Consider the following 21,544-nt stretch of genomic DNA (forward strand, 5'->3'; position numbering starts at 1 on the left):
ATCCACACACCATTCCCACCTAGAAGCGGGGAGTTAAAATCACCCCCAATGTGAATGAAAGAAGAATCATCTCAATAGGAGTTCATGAGTAAAGCGATCATATCATCAGCCTTAAATTCAAATGGGAATGTAGCAGAACCTGACTAGACAAGGGAAGGTAGGATAGAGTTAAGCAATGTGCTGTAATAAAGCCGTCCTAATTCAATGACAAATCTCCTTTCACAAGACTTGGCACAGAATCTGCTCCAATGGCCTTACTGTTATGTCTTCCAGGTATAATGTTTAGTCTGTGTTAACGTGCAATTGTCTGAGTGCAGCCCAGTCATTGTCTACTTCGTCTACTGAGGTGGCTGGAGATCACAGGTAAAGCTGAGACATTCCCCATATGTAAAGTGATCCCAATACCATAAATTATGGAGAGACCTGAAGCCTGATGATAGGGTTTGTGCTTCTGGGCTCTTTTTACACTCTGCTTTCTCTTCGCGTCACGTGACTCTGGCAGAGTAGTAATTTTTTCATGAGATTCGTGTGGCAATGCAGGACAGAGCAGAGAGCGACTCCTTGTATGAATGTGACACGGAGGATAAAGGGTAGGAAAGAAAAATCGAAAATGACACCAACATGAAAGACAAGAAGAAAAAATCAAAGGAGCACCTAGACGAAGATGAGGAAGAAGAAGAAATACTGGAAAAAAGGAAGAAAAAGAAAACATCTTCAAAAGAAGAGTCCAACAAAAGGTCCAAGTCAAAGGGTTCCGTTGAAGATGATGAAAAACCTAGAAAGGAGAAGAGAAAGGGGCGAAAGAAGGCTTCGGATGACAGTGATGAAGAAAAAAGAAAAAAGAAAAAGGATAAAGGGAAAGAAGATAAATCAAAAGGCAAAAAATCCAAAAAAGGATACAACTATCAAGAAATTTATGAAAGAGAACTTCTGACATACTGCACTGAGTCCTCAGATGATGGAGAGGATCTGTACCACAAGAAGAAAGGTCATTATTACGCCAGTGTCTTATTTATTGTCTTTATTTCTCTAGATTCACTTTATTTGTTTCTGTTCTTTTGTGCTCGAGGCAGAGGGTGTTACTTTCAATAGTCCAGCATCCCACTTCTAATTTAAATGACTTAAAGAGGAAAGGGAAACACACCAAATATTCCCTCCTGCAGCACAGTTTTGGTTGTCATATTGTATACAAAAGATGTAGAGCCTCTGGAGAGGGCACAGGAAAGATTTACATGATGATGCTAGAAATGCAGGGGCGTACTGATGAGTAGAATATAAACAAGCTGGGTCTCTTTTCTCTTGAAAAGGGAAGGCTGAGGAGGCACCTAATAGAGATCTTTCAAATCATGGAAGTTTTTTTATAGGGTAGACGCAGGGAGCTGAATTTTATGCTTCTCTGGCAGTGGGTTGGCAGGCAGGGGTGGGGGAGGGGGTCATAAAACTGAATTCAATGCTATGGATGCCGCTTCCCGGCGCCTATCCACCCAATCTACCCTACCGCAATTTTACACATGGCAGGGGGGGTGTTTGATGGCCTGTCTTCCCATCAGCCAATTGGGGCCCTTTAAATGGCCGATTAATGGCCATGTAGGAGCCTCTATTTGCCCCCACTATAATTTATTTCATGGCAGGCAGAGGCCGGTGCCAAGTGTGAAGTTCAGTAGCTTTCAGTGCTCAGGCTGGTGGAAGGCAAAGGAGAGAGTGCCTCCTTTTGGGCCACCTAGTGCCATCAGAGGCCCACCCTGCCCGCCACCCCACCCTCACTAGTTTCCCCTGCCCCCTTGGCCTGTCCACCATCCCAGCCCCCCACCCACCTCACTGAGGCCTGCAAACCTGGTTCCAGTGATACCTCGTCACTTACCTCAATGTCTGGCTCCAGCAATGATTACCGCTGGGGCCTGGATGCAGTCCTAACAGTGGTCATCACTCCTGATGTCGCTCCTGGGACCAGAGAGTTGACGGCCATTTGGCCTACCGGCTGCTCCCGAAGGTGGGATTTTGTCCCCAGATGGAAGCGAAAGTCTCGCCTCCAGTCACTGAAGGGGTGGGGGAGGGGGGAGGGCAGGGAACCTCAGCCTAGTGTAAATTCCCAACTAGAGGGAATGGGGGAAATTAAGGGAGTGATAGGGAACCCATTGTCTGCCATAAAACTGGTGACAATCCTGCCCGTCCAATCTCCAGATGCCCTGAGGGAATTAAGTCCCTAATAGGCAGCGGGAAGCCTGTCGCCAGGGCTCCTGACTACTTTAATTGCTGCACTGCCCCCTGTAGGGTGGAGATCCTGCCCCCAGGATCTGCCAGCCAATCAGGGGTCAGGAATTCTCCATTACTAACCCTACCATGGGGAGCAATGGCTGCTACCAGCAGTGCACTTGGGCCTTCACCAGGAATGTCAGATCCCTGGGGCAGAATTTTACGTCCCACAGGCGGACGCGCTCCCGACCTGATCGGGTGTAAAATAGCGCGCGATGACATTGGATGAGCGTCCCGACGCTATCGTGCACTGGCGCAATATGTCGGTCAGCAGCGCACCCTCTGACAACTGAAAGGCTTATTAAGGCCATTAAAGTATTAATTAACAACGATTTATCACTGCCCTCCCAACCTTACGGGCGAATCGGCCAGGTGACCTTTCCATTTTTCAGGAAACCTCGTCCAAGGGCAGGATGAGGTTTATGTAATTAAATTTTAAAAAATGTTTGGGCAGAATTTTTATAATGCATATGTTTAGGTGAGTGAGTCCGATGTGTGGACATTTTTTTTTGCATTTATAAATCTTTATTTGATGGTTCTATATTCTTCAGCTCCCTCTCTGCCTTCAGGGAGCTGTCATTGCGCACCCCCCACCCCCGTGCCCATGCTGACTTCAGTCCTCACCCTCCTCCCGCCCCCCACCCCAGCAGCGCTGAGTTTCTCAGCGCGCCTTTCAAGCTGACTAGCCGTTAATTGGCCAGCCAGTGTGAAATCGCTGTTGGGGGCCGATTGGTGGGGGCCGTTTCCCAGCCATTTCCGGGCCCGCCCACCGTGCCCGCCCAACAACCTCAAAATTCAGCCCCTGGCGTCAGGTAAATAGGGATGGGATGGGGCTCATGGAGAGGGGTTTGCCAGCAGGAAAGGGGGTAGAAGGAAAGGGCAGAGTGGGTGCTCTCTATGGATCCCCCATTCCACACCCCCTTTACCAATGCCGGGCCCCCCGATCAGGCATTAGGACAATAAGATCATAAAACATAGGAGCAAAAATTAGGCCACTCGGCCCGTCGAGTCTGCTCCGCCATTCAATCATGGCTGATAAGTTTCTCAACCCCATTCTCACACCTTCACCTCGTAACCTTTGATCCCCTTACCAATCAAGAACCTATCTATCTCGGTTTTAAATACACTCAATGACCTGGCCTCCACAGCCTTCTGTGGCAATGAATCCCATAGATTATCCACTCTCTGGCTAAAGAAGTTTCTCCTCATCTCTGTTCTAAAAGGTCTTCCCTTTACTCTGAGGCTGTGCCCTCGGGTCCTACTCTCTCCTACTAATGGAAACATCTTCCCCACGCATTGAACACCTTTGAATGTGGGACACCCCACCTCCTAGCTCAGAACGCTGTGTCAAGTTTGCTTTGTGCTCTTCCCACCTGATGAGTCCCCCGCCCACCCCTGGTTGAAGACCAGTGGCTGCACGATGATGCCACCCCCACCTGTAAAATACAAGGGGCAGGTAGGCAATGTGCATGGTGTCCCTGCCATGCCACCTGATTTTAAGTCTTCTCCAGTTGCCTGCTCATTCCTGAAGGAGGGGTAGCATGTAAAATTCTGGCCATTAATTCTAGTTTCTTCTCTCAATATAAATTCCAGTGTAGCATGCTTTACATATGTACAGGGCCTTATTTTAACACTGTGTAAGTGGATGGGTTTTGAATGAATTAAAATCTCTCCCATTGGCTCTAATCCAGCATCTTCTGTAAGCATGGATTCTAAAAGTATTATTTCGTGTAAATATAAATTTTGACACAGTATACTCTGGGTATATCATATAGTATTCACCATGAGTATAGGTTCTAATAGTCTTCTACATGAGTATAGATCCTGTTACAGTGTTCTCTGTCAGTACAGATTCAATTACTCATGGACTTGAATTCCAAAGCAACATTCTACATGAGTACAGATTCTAATTCCACATGGGTGCTTATGAGTACGGATCCTAATACGATGTTCTTTATGCGTGTAGGTTGCATATAATATTCTCAAGTGTAGATTCTAGTGTTTTAGTATTTTTTGTGAGCTTAGAGTCTCTATCAAGTTCCTCATGAGTATCAATTCTAATGATGCTGTATGTAAATAAGGATAATGCAATGCTCTGTATGATTTTAGATTCTAAGAGTCTTTCTCCATGATTCTATATAATATTCGGCATGAGCACAGAATCTAATAAAGTGGCTCTGATAATTATGGGGAGACACTGGGGGAGCACAGTAGCAGGAAGCCTGGAAATCTTGAGACTTACCTGATGTAGGCCTCGAGCCTCATTATATTGGACCAGTGAGTTAAGCACATCTGCCAGGCATCCCTAGGCAGCACACTGATGAAGAACATTTGGATTTCAGATAGCTGCGTCATGCATAGGTCAAATAAGGCTTAGGAGACTTGATGGGTAACCAGGAGAGGGATGGGGGCAGGTGGGAGAGGGAGCAGAGTGAGGGTAGGAAAAGCTGAATGGGAAAGGGAGAGGCGATCAGGAGTCAAGGTGAGATCAAGACAGGGGCAATCAGGAGGGGCAGGCGGTGACAGACAGCAGCTCCTGGCTTTAATGTAGAGTTGGGAACAGCATTCCTGCTCCTTGTAAGTAGTTTTTGAAAATCTGCCTCTTACCCTATGCCACATAAAGACCTGGTTTTCGTGAACACAGCTGGCCAGGCACCAACTACATTCAGCACAAAACAATTTGGTCAATGAGGCACTAAACGAGTATAGGCCCCTGGTTTATGCCTACAGTGCAGGTCCTGAGCATCTTATTCAATGTCCATACCAATACACTAGGCAGATGCTTTTGCAACATTTTACATCCATATAGAAAAGATAACATAGACATTAAGCAGATAGAGTGACAGTATTAATAAAAAGAGGGAATGCATGCTTTCGTTTTAGACAAGCAAGAGTTGCAAACAATATCGATCAAGCTAAAAAATGAACAAAAAGGGACTGAGTACATTATTGCAAATCTCCCAATTGCAGGATATAAATTGGAGAAGTAATCTTCCCGTTTGATGGGGCGGTTGTGTGCAGGCTGGTTACCCCACTGCCTCACCTCCTCCCTCAGATTACTATTATTATTATTTATTAATAATAAAAAATTATTATTCAGGGAAATTTTAATTATTCACTTGTCAATTAGGACAGAGTGAGAATAAGTAAAGTAAAGGGAAGGGAATGCCAAAAAATAGAAGCAGGAGCCCTCCCTCACGCAATATGTGAGGCTACCTACAAGTGTTAAGAAGCAATGTACTAAATTAGTCCCTTGAGAGTAGCTACCACAAAAAAAGACTTAAGGTCCATTTGGACAGGAAAAATGCTAGGATAAAAATTAGAACACCAAATTATACTGGCATGCATTGAGAATTAGTTAGTGGACAGAAAACAGGGGGCATGGGCGGAATCTTCCCAGATTTTCACTAAATGCGGTAGCATTTTACCTGTTGGTCGCAATGGTGGGTTTTCATGGTTGGTATCATCCAATTCCCGCCTCATTCACTATGCATTCCCAGGAAACACGCCGCGTTGCTGGTGGGGCGGTGTTTGATTTGCCCGCCCCACCGTCACCCCAGGCCTTCAGTAAACCGGGCGCCATAATTAAAGGCCACCCTGCATAGAGCTAGCATTCTTCAAGGGATAGGAAGCTGCTGGGAACTGATGGCTGCCAACTGATGGAGGAAACATGCTTCTTCCAGATTTAGCAACACCCCCATCGTGGGTCTGCTGGACACATTGGAGGCCCACCACGAAGTCCTCTACCCCTGCTCTAGGCGAAAACCAATAAGCAAGGTCAACAATCCAGCATGGGAGGTGGTGGCAAAGGTGGTCAGCGGCAGTGCCCTACAAAGGAGGATGTCTTTTCTGGGGTCCAGGGCCAGACTAGTCCAGGCACCAGAACCTCATTTTCAACATCCTGGTGGTTTGCTCCACCAAGTTGTGAGTTGCAGCATGAGCCTCACTGTATCTTCTCTCTGCTTCAGTCTGAAGCCACTGCACGGGTGTAATCAGCCATGTCCTCTGCGGGTAGCCCTTGTCCCTGAGGAGCCCCTGTGGACCCTGGGAGATGTCAGAGATCTGAGACCTGCTGAGAATGTAGGAGTCATGGATACTCCTTGGAAACTGTGCGCAGACCTGTAGGATGGGTTTGTGGTGGTTGCACAGCAGCTGCACATTCAGCGAGTGGAAGCCCTTGCAGTTGATGTGGTTGACTGCTTGTTGCCATGGAGATCTAAACGCTACGTGAGTGCAGTTGATGGCACCCTGCACCTGTGGAAAACCTGAGGTCTGGCTAAATCCCTGTGCTCCTGCTTCCTGGCTTTCCTGTTTCCAGGTGAAATGCACAAAGACGTATGCCTTTGCGAAGATGGCGTCCATGACCTCCTGGATGCATTTGTGTGTGGAGGCTCGTGAGATCCCACAGTGGTCACCTATGGAGCCCTGAAAGGAGCCACTGACATAAAAATTGAGCGCTGTGGTCGCTTTCACGGCCACTGGCATTGGATGCCCTCCATGTTCCCATGGCGCCAAATCCTGCAGCAGGTGGCAGATGTGACCAACCAGTTCACTGGATATGTGCAGTGATTGACAACACTGGTTCTCAGTCATCTGCAGGAATGGCAAATGCCGTCAATTGACCCTGGGTCTAGCTAGGCACCAGCCAGTGATGGCTCGCTGTGGCCCTTCAGCAGTGTGCACAGGAGCCTCAGCTGCCCCTTCCTCTTGAGGGTACTGCTCCTCCCTCTGCCCAGCCAGGCATCTCTATTTCTCTCTTCTCCTTCATTTCTGCTCCCTGTAAGCCATGATGCATAGGTCACCAGGCTCCATGCTCCTGATGTATTCCTCCTTCAGATGCGTGGGTTAGCATGGGTGTACTAAGAACCTCTCTTGGTTAAGTCTGAAGGTCCCTTAATGCATCCTGGAGAGTGCTGGCCACCATTTGGATGGCCAGAAATTAGAACGCTGCATGGCTGCCCGAGACCCCACTCACCTCCGCCCCACTCCACAGGACCAGTTGGCGGCAGCTTTGCCCGTTGGACTGCATGCTGTGCTCTCAGCTCAGGCACAGGCATTCTCCTAACCCACACTGCAAGTCTGCACTGTTAGCTTGAACCACAGGAGAGACTGGCCCAAACCGAGATGATGACATTGCCTCCACCAGTGACTGCTCCATGGCCAGCTTTAGTAAGGAGATTGTAAAATGTGCTCAGTCATCTAACTGTTCTGCAGTTTATGCTCGAGGAGTGAAAGGTTCTGGAGCACTTGTTGGCACTTTCATGCCTCTGCGTTGCTTGAGTTGTCAGATAAGCTAGAGGTCCGACTCCAGGCATGTCAATGTTGCTGTGCCTGAACTGTTTCAGCTGCGGAGGAATGGTCACTTCACACAAGGTGTCCCTAATGCACGGCTGCTTCCCTCCACCCCAACCCGCACGTGCTCATGCGCTACCATCAGACCGTGCTGGGTTTCCCCACCCCAACTCGCATCAGACCATGCTGCCTTACCCTCCTCAACTCACCCCAACCGCAGAGCAGCCCTTGCCCCAGCACCGCACTGTCAGCCAGCCGGGAAAAAGCAACTTCCCTGTACCCTCAGATAAAAGCAAAATACTGCGGATGCTGAAAATCTGAAACAAAGAAGAACAATCATACAGACTCAAAACATTAACTTTGGCTCTCTCTCCACAGATGCTCTTAGACCTGGTTAGTTTTTCCAGAATTTTCTGTTTTTGTTCCCTGTACCCTCGCCTGAATGTGCGGCGCCTCAACCTTGAGGTCGAAGGGGTGACCCTCGCGAGCGCTCCGCAATGTTAGTGTGCACTCACCTCTGAGTTCCCCTCAAAGTGCAGCTCGTCAGGTGCACGCCTTTTAAATGCTGTTGTGAAACACCCGACATGCCCGGAAAATCCAGCGTGGGGGGTTGATTCCGGTGGGCAGGGATTATAATTATATGCAGATGTATTAAAATGATGTTCCCAACGTCCGACAGTGGGAACAGTGACCAGCCATTGACAGCTAGAGCGGACAATCATGAACTGGTCTCACCACATAGTGAAACTGACTTTTGGCCTTGCTGCCAAATTGTCCGTTCATGCCTTCCATGACACCCGACGCCAACGGGAATGGAAAATTCCAGCCTAGGAATAATCGGGTCATTCTCAAGTTGACAGGCTGTGACTAGTGAGGCATCGCAGGATTTAGTGCTTGGGCCCCAGCTATTCAGAATCTATATCAATGATTTGGATGTGGGGACCAAATGTAATATTTCCAAGTTTGCTGATGACACAAAGCTAGGTGGGAATGTGTATTATGAAAAGGATGCAAAGAGGCTTCAAGGGAATTTGGACAGGCTTAGTGAGTGGGCAAGAACATGGCAGATGGAATATAATGTGGATAAGTGTGAGGTTATCCACTTTGGTAGGAGGAACAGAGATGCAGAGTATTTCTTAAACGGTGAGAGGTTGGGAAGTGTTGATGTCCAAGGTGACCTTGGTGTCCTTGTTCATAAGTCACTGAAAGCTAACATGCAGGTTCAGCAGGCAATTAGGAAGGCAAATGGTATGTTGGCCTTTTTCCAAGAGGATTTAATTACAGGAGTAAAGATGTCTTGCTTGAATTGTATCGAACCTTGGTTAGACCTCACTAGAAGCATTGTGTATGGTTTTGGTTCCCTTACTCAAGGAAGGATATACTGGTCATGGAGGGAGTGCAGCAGAGGTTCACCAGTCTAATTCCTGGGATGATGGGGCTGTCCTATGAGGAGAGATTGAGGAGACTAGGTCTGCATTCTCTAGAGTTTAAAAGAATGAAAGACGATCTCATTGGATCTTACAAAATTCTTAAGGGGCTAGACAGGATAGATGCAGGAAGGATGTTTCCCCTGACTGGTGGAGGTGGGGGATGGGTGGTGGGGGGTGGAGGGGTGGTGTTCGTGAGTGGTCTAGAACCAAGGGACACAGTCTCAGAATAAGGGGTAGGCCATTTAGGACTGAGGTGAGGAGGAATTTCTTCACTCAGATGGTAGTAAATCTTTGGAATTCTCTACCCCAGAGGGCTGTGGAAGCTCAGTCATTGAGTACGTTCAAGACAGAGATCAATAGGTTTCTAGACACTAATGACATCAAGGGATATGGGGATAGTACAGGAAAATGGTGTTGAGGTAGATGATCAGCCATGACCTCGTTAAATAGTGGAGCAGGCTTGAGGGGCTGAATGGCCTGCTCCTACATTCCCAATTCCTAATTTGGAAGATGTTGTAGTGATACTATAAGGAGAGGCTGTGGAATGATTTGAGATGACAACAAAGATTTTGAATTCAATGCTTTGGGGACTGCCAGCTGATAGGATTTAATGGGAATGGGCTGATGGATGATGAGACTTTGTGTGACACAGGATACATAAAGCTACGTTTTGCACAATTTGGAACTTATGGAAGTTTATAATTTGAGGCTGGCAGGGAAGATATTGGAGAATTCAAGTTTTGAGGTCATGTAGCATGGTGTCAATGGAATTGAGGGTGAGCTAAGTGCTGAAGGGAATGATGTTACCTAGATGGAAGCAAGCAGCCTTAGTGATCAAACATATGAATACATGTTTGAAATTCAAGCTTTTCATGTCTGGTTCATCTGAGTGGGGAACTGGTGAATCATTGGAAATAGAACAGAGTTTACAGTGGGTAGATAATGAATTCTGTCTTTTTGATGTTCAGCTTGAAGAAATGGTGAATCATCCATAATGTGATGTCATACCCACCACAAAGAAAGATGCTTGTGGTTGTTGCAGGCCATTCGGCTCAGCTCCAGGACATTGTTACAGAGATTTCTCAGAGTAGTGTATAAGGTCCAATCACCTTCAGCTGCTTCATCAATGACCTTCCCTCCTTCATAAGGTCAATAGTGGGGATGTTCACTGACTATTGCACAATGTTCAGCACCATTCGTAACTCCACAGACACTAAAGTAGTCTGTGTCCATATGCAACAAGACCCGGACAACATTCAGACCTGGGATGATAAGTGGCAAGTAACAATGGCATCACATGAGTACCTGGCAATGACCATCTCCAATTTTCAGAGGCTAGGAATCGTGCGATGAGTAACTCACCTCCTGACTCCCCAAAGCCTATCCACCATCTACAAGGCACAAGTTAGGAGTGTGATGGAATACTCCCCACTTGCCTGGATGAGTGCAGCCCCTACAACACTGAAGAAGCTGGACACCGTCCAGGACAAAGCAGTCCGCTTGATTGGCACCACATCCACAAACCTTCACTCCCTCCACCACTGACACACAGTAGCAGCAGTGTATACCACCTACAAGATGCACTGCAGGAATTCACCAAGGCTCATTAGACAGCGCCTTCCAAACCCATGACCGCTACCACCTAGAAGGACAAGGACAGCAGATAGATGGGGACACCACCACCTGGAAGTTCCCCTCCAAGTCACTCACCATCCTGACTTCGAAATATATCGCCGTTCCTTCACTGTCGCTGGAACTCCCTTCCTAACAGCACTGCGGATGTACCTACACCACATGGACTGCAGCAATTCAAGAAGGCAGCTCACCACCATTTTCTCAAGGGCAACTAGGAATGGGCAATAAATGCTGGCCCAGCCAGCAAAGCCCACACCCCGTGAATGAATGAAAAAAAAGAGAGAATCTAACCATCTCCCCTTGACATTCAACAGCGTTACCATTGTTGAATCCCTCACCATCAACATCCTGGAGGTTACCATTGACCGAAACTGATCTGGACCAGCCATATGAATACCTTGGCTACAAAAGCAGGTGCAAGGCTGGGAACTGTATGGTGGTAACTCACCTCCTGACTCCCCAAAGCCTGTCCACCATCTATAAGGCAAAAGTCAGGAGTGTGATGGAATACTCCCCACTTGCCTGGATGAGTGCAGCTCCCGCAACTTTCGAGAAGCTTGACACCATTCAGGTTAAGGCAGCATGCTTGATCAGCACCCCATTCACCACCTTAAACATTCATTCCCTCCACCACTGGCACACAGTGGCAGCAGTATGTACCATCTACAAGGTGGATTGCAGAAACTTGCCAACCCTCTATCAACAGTGCTTTCCAAACTCATGACCTGTACAAGCTAGAAGAACAAGGGCAGCAAATGCACCACCACCTACAAATTCCCCTCCAAGCCTCAAACCATCCTGACTTGGAACTATATTATAAGTTGCTTCACTGTCAAAATCCTGGAACTCCCTCCCAAACTGTGAGTATACCTACACCACATGGACTGCACACAGTTCAAGAGGGCAGCTCACCACCATCTTCTCAAGGGCAATTAGAGATGCGGAATAAATGTTGGTCATGCCAGTGACATTTACATCCCAAAAGCAAATTAAAAAGAAAGCAAGGAAGTTATAAAACACTGGTTCAACCTCAACTGGAGTATTGTGTCCAATTCTGAGCTCCACACTTTAAAAAAGTTATGAAGGCTTTAAAGAGGGTGCAGAATGGTTTGAGGGTTGTGGGATTTCAGTTATGCGGATAGTTGGAGAAACTGGGCTTTTCTCCTTAAAGAAGTTTGAGAGGAGTCTTGATAGACGTGTTCAAAATTCTGAGGGGTCTGGACAGAGTAGGCTGGGAGAAATTGTTCCTGCTGGTGAAAGGTTGATTGCAGTGCCTGACAGTGTGATGGAGGCAGACTCATGGCTTTCAAAAGGGAATTGGATAAGCACCTGACGAGAAAAGAATTGCAGGGCTATGGGGAAAAGGCGAGGGATTGTGTTGGCCTTGCAGAGATCTGGCATGCACATGATGGGTGGAATGGCCTCTTCCTATGCTGTAATCATTCTAAGATTCTATGATTCTATTGAGCGGGCTGTTTGTACTCAACACTCCCGAGCTGTATGAGTGTTGTTGCAGCGGCACCCGTCAACATCAATGGTGAGAATTCCAATGGGCACCTGACAAGTGCTTTGTAATGAGGAAAAGTTTTTGAGAGGTCAGAAGGTGACACATTGGTCACAGAGTACCCAACCTCGGCCCTGTTTTTATAGCCTGCCAATAATATGGCTAGTCCAGGTAAACTGCTTGTCAACAATGACTCCCACCCGAGCCCCCACAATGGCTGTTGGTGAGAGTTTTGACAATGGTGGTGTTGTTGGGAGGTGGTTGGGATTTTTTATTGGAGGTGGTTATTGCCTGGCATGCGAGTTGCCTACCTCTTGTCAACCCAAGCCTGGATGTTGCCCAGGAATGGAGAAATGGGCCAGATCACGAGGTTACAGATTGCAATACACAATTTTGTTGCTGCTATTGGCCTGCAGCCCACCTTTGGACTGCTGCATGTACCCTTTCATTTTGACTTTGCACAACGGATTTCCTCACTGAGGAGACAAGACTTCGCCCCCACCTCTTATGGGTATATCTTGTAAGTGGGACAGGGCATACCTGGGAAAGCTGAGCCTGGGATCTTGTGTCCCAGATACAATTGTGTCACATTAAAATGGCAGGACGTGCATGATCAAATGTGATGCTTGGACAACTCAGTGTTTTCGCTGTCCTACTGTTCCTGGTGATCACCTGCAATTTACCTAATTTATTGAATTAGAGTTCACAACCTGCCATGGTGGGACTTGAACTCAAGGGGCAGAATTTTGCCCTCGCTGGGCGGGCGCAGCAGGTGGGCCCCAGAGTGGCCGAGAAACTGACCACCACCCGCGATCGGGCCCCAGCCACAACTTCACACTGGCCGGCCGATTAACGGCTGACCAGCTTTCGACGTGGGCCACAGCACTTAGCGGTGCTGGGGTGGGGGGTGGGAGGAACACAAGCGCTGAAGTTCGCACATGCATGCAGGTATACGCAGTAAAAGCCCCCTGAGGCACAGAGCTGCCTCAAGGAGGTGAAGATTTTTATCAATAAAAATAAAGATTTTTTAAATAATGAAAACATGTCCCGTTATGTGACTCTGTCACATGTTAAATACGAGGGCAAAAAGTTTTTATTTTTGTTTTTAATCACTGGTCGAAACCTCATTCCGCCCATGGACGAGGGTTCGCTAAAAATGCAAAGGCCGCTTGGCCTTTTCACCCGCCTGCCAACCGTAAGGTTGGACGGGCAGTGAAAAATGCTAACCAATTAGTTGATTAATGTCCTTAATAGGCCGACCGAAATATTGTGAGTGTGTGCAGTGAGGTCGGAACGCTCGCCCGACATCATCGCGCGTCCTTTTATGCTCGAGCGTGTCGGGCACACACCCGCACGCTGAGCGAAAAATTTTGGCCAAGACCTTTAGATTAGTTGCAGAACATTACACTATGAGCTCTTTGGAGGCCATTATATCCTGTTGGTCATGCTATTAGGGTGAAGGCAACAAGTCCTTTTCCTTTAATTCCATGTGTAGCATGTTACACTTCTGGGATGGTGCATTACTAAAGCTTATATATAGAAATGACTTTAGCTGGTCCTATTGCCTACATGACAAATTTGTGTTCCCTTTTCTTAAAGCCACTTAAAGGTTAACACACTAAATTAGCACATCATTCAAGCATCATTAAGCAAGGTATTTTGGTGATTTATACTGCCTCGCTCTCTGGGATGTGGTGCAAAATATTTAGTGGAGCCCAGCGCTGAGTGTCTATTGCAACAGAAACGCACTTCATCACACCTGATCTGTTGCTGTCATAGTACACATCAGTGGAGAGCAGCTACATGCCTTTGTTCTTGTCGATGCTGGGTATGAGATGATGTTCAATCTGGTGAAGCTGAACTAGCAGAGGTGGGGAATCCCAATTCACATCTCCTTTGGGCCCATATTTTCTTTTTTGTGTTAATTTCTTTTCTCGTTCTGTTAGATTTCCCTGGAAACATGCACCATTATCTCAACTCTGTCAAGTAATGGTGCTGGGGCATTTAGGGCTAATCAATTCATATCTAGACAGAGCACCTTCCAGTTACCCTTCTCAATGAACTGAGTGGTTGAGAAGCCACTCCACTCACCCCCCAACCATAATCAATTTTTAAAAATTATTTTATGGAATGTGGGCATTGTTGGCAAGACCAGTATTTGTTGCTCATCCTTTGGCTTGCTCAGCCATTTCAGGGGGCAGTTAAGAGTCAACCACATTGCCTTCCAACATTAACTTTCCAGGTTGACTGGATGCCACTCAGAGAAGAAGTCAGGGCCAGCTGATGCCGTTCCATGATCAACACCTTCTGCATATGAGCATACGAATTAGGAGCAGGAGTAGGCTATGCGCCCCTTCAAGCTTGCTCTGCCATTCAATAAGATCATGGCTGATCTGATTGTAACCTCCCACCTTCCCCAATAACCTTTCATCCCCCTTGTTAATCAAGAATCTATCTAGCCCTGCTTTAAAAATATGAAACGAGCCTGCTTCAACTGCCTTTTGAGGAAGAGAGTTCCAAATACTTATGACCCTCTGAACGAAAAAAATTCTCCTTATCTCTGTCTTAAATGAGCAACCCCTTGTTTTTAAGCTGTGACCCTAGTTCTAGATTCTTCCACAAGAGGAAACACCCTCTCCACATCCACTCTGTCAAGAGCTCTCAGAATCTTAAAGATTTTGATCAAGTCACCTTTTACTGTTCTAAACTCCAGTAGATACAAGCCTAACCTGTCCAACCTTTCCTCATAAGACAACCCGCCCATTACCAGTATTAGCCTGGTAAACTTTCTCTGAACTGCTTCTAATGCATTTACATCTTTCCTTAAATAAGGAGATCAATACTGTACACATAACTCCAGATGTGGTCTCACCAGTGCCCTGTATAACTGAAGCATAACCTCCCTACTTTTGTAATCAATTCCCCTCACAATAAATGATAACATTCTATTAGCTTTCCTAATTACTTGCTGTACCTGCATACTAGCCTTTTGTGATTCATACACTAGCACGCCCAGATCTCTCTGAATCACAGATCTCCGCAATCTCTCAACATTTAGATAATATGCTTCTTCATTATTCTTTCTGCCAAAATGAACAATTTCACATTAGCCGACACTATACACCATTTTCCAGGTCCTTGCCCACTCACTTACCTATCTATGTCACCTTGTAGCCTCCTTACATCCTCTTTACTTTCCTACCTATATTTGTGTTGTCAGCAAATTTGGCAACCATACCATCTGTCCCTTCATCCTTCATCCAGTCATTTATATAAATTGTAAAAAGTTGAGGCACCAGCACTGATCCCTGTGGCACACCACTCATTACATCTTGCCAACCAAAAAAAGACCCATTTTTGCCTACTCTCTGCTTCCTGTTAGCTAGACAATCTTCTATCCATGCCAATAGATCACCCCCTACACCATGAGCTTTTATTTTCCGCAATAACCTTTGATGTGGCACCTTATCAAATGCCCTCTGGAAACTTAACTACAGGACATCCACTGGTTCCCGTTTATTCAGAGCACATGTGACTCCTTCAAAGAACTCCAATAAATTGGTTAAACATGATTTTTCTTTCACAAAAGCCATGTTGATTTTGTCTGATTGCCATACAGTTTTCTAAGTGCCCTGGTGTAACATTTTTAATAATAGCTTCTAACATTTTCTCTATGACCGATGTTAACCAAACTGATCTGTAGCTTCCTGCTTTCTGTCTCCCTCTCTTTTTGAATAAAGGAGTTACATTTGCTATTTTCCAATCTAATGGAACTTTCCCTGAAACTAGGGAATTTTGGAAAATTAAAACCAACGCGTAAACTATTTCACTAGCCACTTCTTTCAAGACCCTAGGATGAAGTCCATTCGTTCAATTCTACTTCTCCTGAGTTCCTCCCTCCCTTCCAATAAATGCTGGCTGAGCCACGATGCCCACCTCCCATGAACAAATAAAAAAAGTTCCTGGTTTGCATCTGTATTACAGCTATCCTCTATAGTGAAAACCAATGCAAAATACCTGTTCAATTCATCTGCCATCTCCTTACTTTCCATTATTAATTCCCCAGACGCAGCTTCGTCCAGACCAATGCTCGTTCTGTGAGCTCTTTTCTTATTTAAATACCTATAGAAACTCTTACTGCCAGCTTTATATTTCTAGTTAGCTTTCTCTTGTGCTCTAATTTTACCTTTCTTATTTATCTTTTGATCATTCTTTGCTGTTCTTTATATTCTGTTCAATCTTCTGACCTGCCACCCACCTTTTCGCAATTATATGCTTTTTCTTCAAGTTTGATACTCTCTTTAACTCGTTTTTTTTTAGCAACCACAGATGTTGGGCTCTCCATCCACGGAATTTTTCTTTCTTATTGGTATATATATATTCTGTGTATTCTGAAATATTCCTTTAAAAGTCTGCCATTGCATCTTTATGGACCTATCCCCAAACTTCATTTGCCAATTCACTTTAGCTAGCTCTGCTTTCATGCCCTCATAATTGCCTTTATTTAAGTTTAAAATATTACTCTTCTCACTCTTCTCTCCCTCAAACCGAATGTAAAATTCAATCATATTATAATCACTGCTACCTAGGGGTGTCTTCACTATGAGATTATCAATTAATCCCACCTCTTTGCACAATATCAGGTTTAGTATAGCCTGCTCTCTGGTTAGCTTGAGAACGTGCTGTTCCAATAAACTATCCTGAAAACATTCTATGAACTGCTCATCTAGGCTACCTTTGTCCATCTGATTTTTCCAGTCTGTCTGTAGGTTAAAAACCCCCATGATTATTGCTGTACCTTTCTGACAAGGTCCATTATCTCTTCCTTTATACTCTGCCCTACCATATAGTTACAATTATGGGCCCTGTACACCACTCCCCCAAGTGACTTTTTGCCTTTATTGTTTTTCATCTCAACCCAAATTGCTTCTACATTATGGTTTTCTGAACTTTGGTCGCTCCTTTCTAAATGTGCTGATACCATCATTTATTAACAGAGCTACCCCTCCACCTTTTCCTAGCTTCCTGTCCTTCCTAAATGTCACATACCAATGCAAAATACCTGTCAGTGGCATAGTGGTATTGTCACTGGGCTGTTAATCCAGAAACCCATGGTAATGCTCTGGGGACCATCAATCTCCATCACTAAGAGTGGCTCGGTCGCACCAGCACTGACCGAGCTGGCCAAGCCCTAAAGGAAATAGTTCCTCAACTGGGTCTGCGGCAGGTGGTGATGGAACCAACAAGATGGAAAAACATACTTGACCTCTTCCTCACCAACCCGTCTGCCGCAGATGCATCTGTCCATGTCAATATTGATAGGAGTGACCACTGCACAGCCGTTGTGGACACGAAGTCCTGTCTTCACATTGAGGATACCATCCATCGTGTTGTGTGGCACTACCACCGTGCTAAATGGGATAGATTTCGAACAGACCTAGCAACTCAGGACTGGGCAGCCAAGAGGTCCTGTGGGCCATCAGCAGCAGCAGAATTGTATTGAACCACAATCTGTAACCTCATGGTTCAGCATATCCCCCACTCCACCATTACCATCAAGCCAGGGGATCAACCCTGGTTCAGTGAAGAGTGCAGAAGGGCATGTCAGGAGCAGCACTAGGCATACCTAAAAATGAGGTGTCAACTTGGTGAAGCTAGAACACAGGACTACTTGTATGCCAAACAGCATAAGCAGCAAGTGATAGACAGAGCTAAGGGATTCCACAATCAACGGATCAGGCCTAAGCTCTGCAGTCCTGCTACATCCAGTCGTGAATGGTGGTGGACAATTAAACAATTCACTGGAGGGGGTAGGGGGGTTCACAAATATCCCCATCTTCAATGATGGAGGAGCCCAGCACATCAGTGCAAAAGATAAGGCTGAATCATTTGCAACAATCTTCAGACAGAAGTGCCAAGTGGATGATCCATCTCGGCCTCCTCCTGAGGTCCCCAGCATCACAGATGCCAGTCTTCAGCCAATTTGATTCACTCCATGTGATATCAAGAAACAGCTGAAGGCTATGGATACTGCAAAGGCTATGGGTCCTGACAATGTTCTGGCGATAGTACTGAAGAGTTGTGCTGCAGAATTTGCCGCGCCCCTAGCCAAGCTGTTCCTGTACAGCTACAACACTAGCAGCTACCCGACTATGTGGAAAATTGCCCAGGTATGTCCTGTAACCAAAAACAGGACAAATCCAACCCAGCCAATTAGCGCCCCATCAGTCTATCTCCAACATCAGTAAAGTGATGGAAAGGGCCATCAACAGTGCTATAAAGCGGCACTTGCTTAGCAAAAACCTGCTCACAGATGCTCAGTTTGTGGTCTGCCAGGGTCACTTAGCTTCTGACCTCATTACAGCCTTGGTTCAAATATGGACAAAAGAGCTGAACTCCCGAGGTGAGATGAGAGTGACTGCCCTTGACATCAAGACACCATTTGAGTGTGGCATCAAGGAGGTGTAGCAAAACTGGAATCAATGGGAATCAGGGGGAAAACTCTCCACTGGTTGGAGTCATACCTAGCACAAAGGAAGATGGTTGTGGTTGTTGGAGGTCAATCACCTCAGTTCCAGGGCATCACTGCAAGAGTTCCTCAGGGTAGTGTCCTAGGCTCAACCACCTTCAACTATTTCATGATTGAACTTTCCTCCATCAAAAGGTCAGAAATGGGGATATTCGCTGATGATTGAGTACCATTCGCGACTCCTTAAATACTGAAGCAGTCCACGTCCAAATGCAGCAAGACCTGTAAAATATCCAGGTTGAGCTGACAAGTGGCAAATAACATTCGCGCCATACAAGCGCTAGGCAATGACCATCTCCAACAAGAGAGCATCTAACCATCGCCCCTTGACATTCAATGGCATTGCCATTGCTGAATCCCTGACTATCAACATCCTGGGGGGTTACCATTGACCAGAAACTGAACTGGACTAGCCACTTAGCCTACAAGAGCAGGCCAGAGGCTAGGAATCCTGAGTAACTCACCTCCTGACTCCCCAAAGCCTGTCCACAAAGCACAAATCTGAAGTGTGATGGAATACTCTCCACTTGCCTGGATGAGTGCAGCTCCAACAACACTCAAGAAGCTTGACACAATCCAGGACAAAGCAGTCCGCTTGATTGGCACCACATCCACAAACATTCACTCCCTCCACCACTGACAAACAGTGGCTGCAGTGTGTACCATCTACAAGATACACTGCAGAAATTCACCAAGGTTCCTTAGGCAGCACCTTTCAAACTCATGACCACTATCATCTAGAAGGACAAGAGCAGCAGATACATGGGAACACCACCACCTGGATGTTCCCCTCCACCCACTCACCATCCTGACTTGGAAATATATTGCTGTTCCTTCGCTGTCGCTGGGTCAAAATCCTGGAACTCCCTCCCTAACAGCACTGTGGGTGTACCTACACCACAGCAACTGCAGCAGTTCGAGAAGGCAGCTCACCACCACCTTGTTAAGGGCAATTAGGGATGGGCAATACATGCTGGCCTAGCCAGTGATGCCCACATCCCATAAATGAATAAAAAAAGACCCTTTAACATTCAGACTCCAATCTATGTCATCCTGCAGCCATATCTTTGTAATGCCTATCAGATTGCACTTATTTATTTCTATTTGCACTATCAGTTCATCTGTTTTGTTTCAAATGCTCTGTGCATTTAGATACAGAGCCTTTAATTTTGCCCTTTTATTATTTTTGTGATGTCTGACCTTATCTGTTGATTTACTCTTAGAATTGTACTCTCTGTCCCTTCTGTTTATCATTTCCCATATTAGTACCTGTCTCTCTCACCTTGTCTCTATTCTTTGTTTACCAGACTTCCCAAATTTGACCCCTTGCCCCCACTATTTAGTTTAGAGCATTAAAAGAAAATACTGCAGTTATTGGAAATCTGAAATAAAAACAGAAAATATTGGAAAATCCAGACCCAGCAGGTCTGGCAGCAGCATTTATCGATTTTGCTTTCAATTTCCACCCCTCTTTCACTTTCACATGGTCCATCTCCAACACTTCCTTTCCTTTCCTTGACGTCTCTGTCTCCATTTTTGGTGATAGACTGTACACCAATATTCAATACAAGCCCACCGACTCCCATAGCTACCTTGACTACAGCTCCTCACACCATGCTTCCTGTAAGGACTTCATCCCATTCTCTCAGCTTCTCTGCCTCCGTAGCATCTGTTCCGATGATGCCACCTTCCAAAACAGTGCATCTGACACCATCTTCCTTTCTCCTTCACCAAAGTCTCCCCCCCACTGTGGTTGACACGGCCCTCATCTCCCATGCCTCTGCCCTTACCCTTTCCCCTTCCTCCCAGAACCAAGATAGGGTCCCCCTTGTCTTCACTTTACACCCCACCAGCCTTCACATTCAGAGAGTCATCCTCTGCCATTTCCACCAACCCCAGCATGATGCCACCGCCAAACACATCTTCCCCTAATTCCCCCTGTCGGCATTCCATAGGGACCGTTCCCTCCAGGACACCCTGGCCCACTCCTCCATCATCCCAACACCTCATCCCCTTCCCACAACACTTTCCCATGCAATTGCAGAAGGTGCAACGCTTGCCCCTTTACCTCCTCTCTCCTCACTGTCCAAGGCCCCAAACACTCCCTTTAGATGAAGTAGCTCCTTCAATTTGGTCTACTGCATTCGCTGCTCCCAATGCAGTGTCCTCTATATTGGGGAGACTAAATACAGACTGGGTGACCACTTTGCGGAACACCTTCGCTCAGTCTGCAAGCATGACCCAGACCTTCCTGTCACTGGCCATTTCAACATTCCACCCTGCTCTCATGCCCACGTGTCTGTCCTTGGCCTGTTTCAATGTTCCAGTGAAGCCCAGCGCAAACTGGAGGAACAGCACCTCATCTTCCAATTAGGCACTTTACAGCCTTCCAGACTTAACATTGAGTTCAACAACTTCAGACCATGAACTCTCTCCTCCCTCTTGACCCCTTTTAAATCCAATTTTTAGTTAGTTATTTATTTATGTATGTATTTTAAATTTTATTTTATTCTTTTGGTTATTTGTTCATTTTTTTTATCCTCTTTCCCCAACGACCCCCCACCCCCTACAGGGCCATCTATCACTTGTTTTTATGTTTATCTTTCACAGAGCGCTGACCCTTGTTCTGCTATTAACACATTCTGCTATCTTACTTTTTGCCACTATCAGCACCTTCTTTACTCTTCACCACTACTATTAACACTTCCTTTGTCTTGTGTCCATGACATCTTTGTCAATTTCTCCTTAGGCGTCACCATTCCCTGGCCTTCTATCTTGTTCCACCTGCTTCACCCCCTCTTAAACAGTAAAAAATCTATCATATTTCTACTTCTCTTTAGCTCTGAAAAGGAGTCATATGGACTCGAAAGGTTAACTCTGTTTCTCTCTCCACAGATGCTG

The 21,544-nt window shown here is 46.1% G+C and overlaps 1 protein-coding gene across 1 annotated transcript in view; it reads left to right on the forward strand.

Moving 5' to 3' along the window:
• Positions 1 to 621: 621 nt before the first annotated feature.
• loxhd1a (lipoxygenase homology PLAT domains 1a) overlaps positions 622 to 21,544 on the forward strand; it is a 184,336-nt gene continuing 163,413 nt past the window's right edge. The window contains exon 1 of the mRNA XM_078539341.1: positions 622 to 988. Coding sequence (XP_078395467.1) covers positions 622 to 988 — 367 coding nt within the window. The remainder of the gene's footprint in view (positions 989 to 21,544) is intronic.

The sequence above is a fragment of the Cetorhinus maximus genome, chromosome 1 (assembly GCF_964194155.1).
Source record: "Cetorhinus maximus chromosome 1, sCetMax3.hap1.1, whole genome shotgun sequence".
Taxonomy (NCBI): Eukaryota; Metazoa; Chordata; class Chondrichthyes; order Lamniformes; family Cetorhinidae; genus Cetorhinus; species Cetorhinus maximus.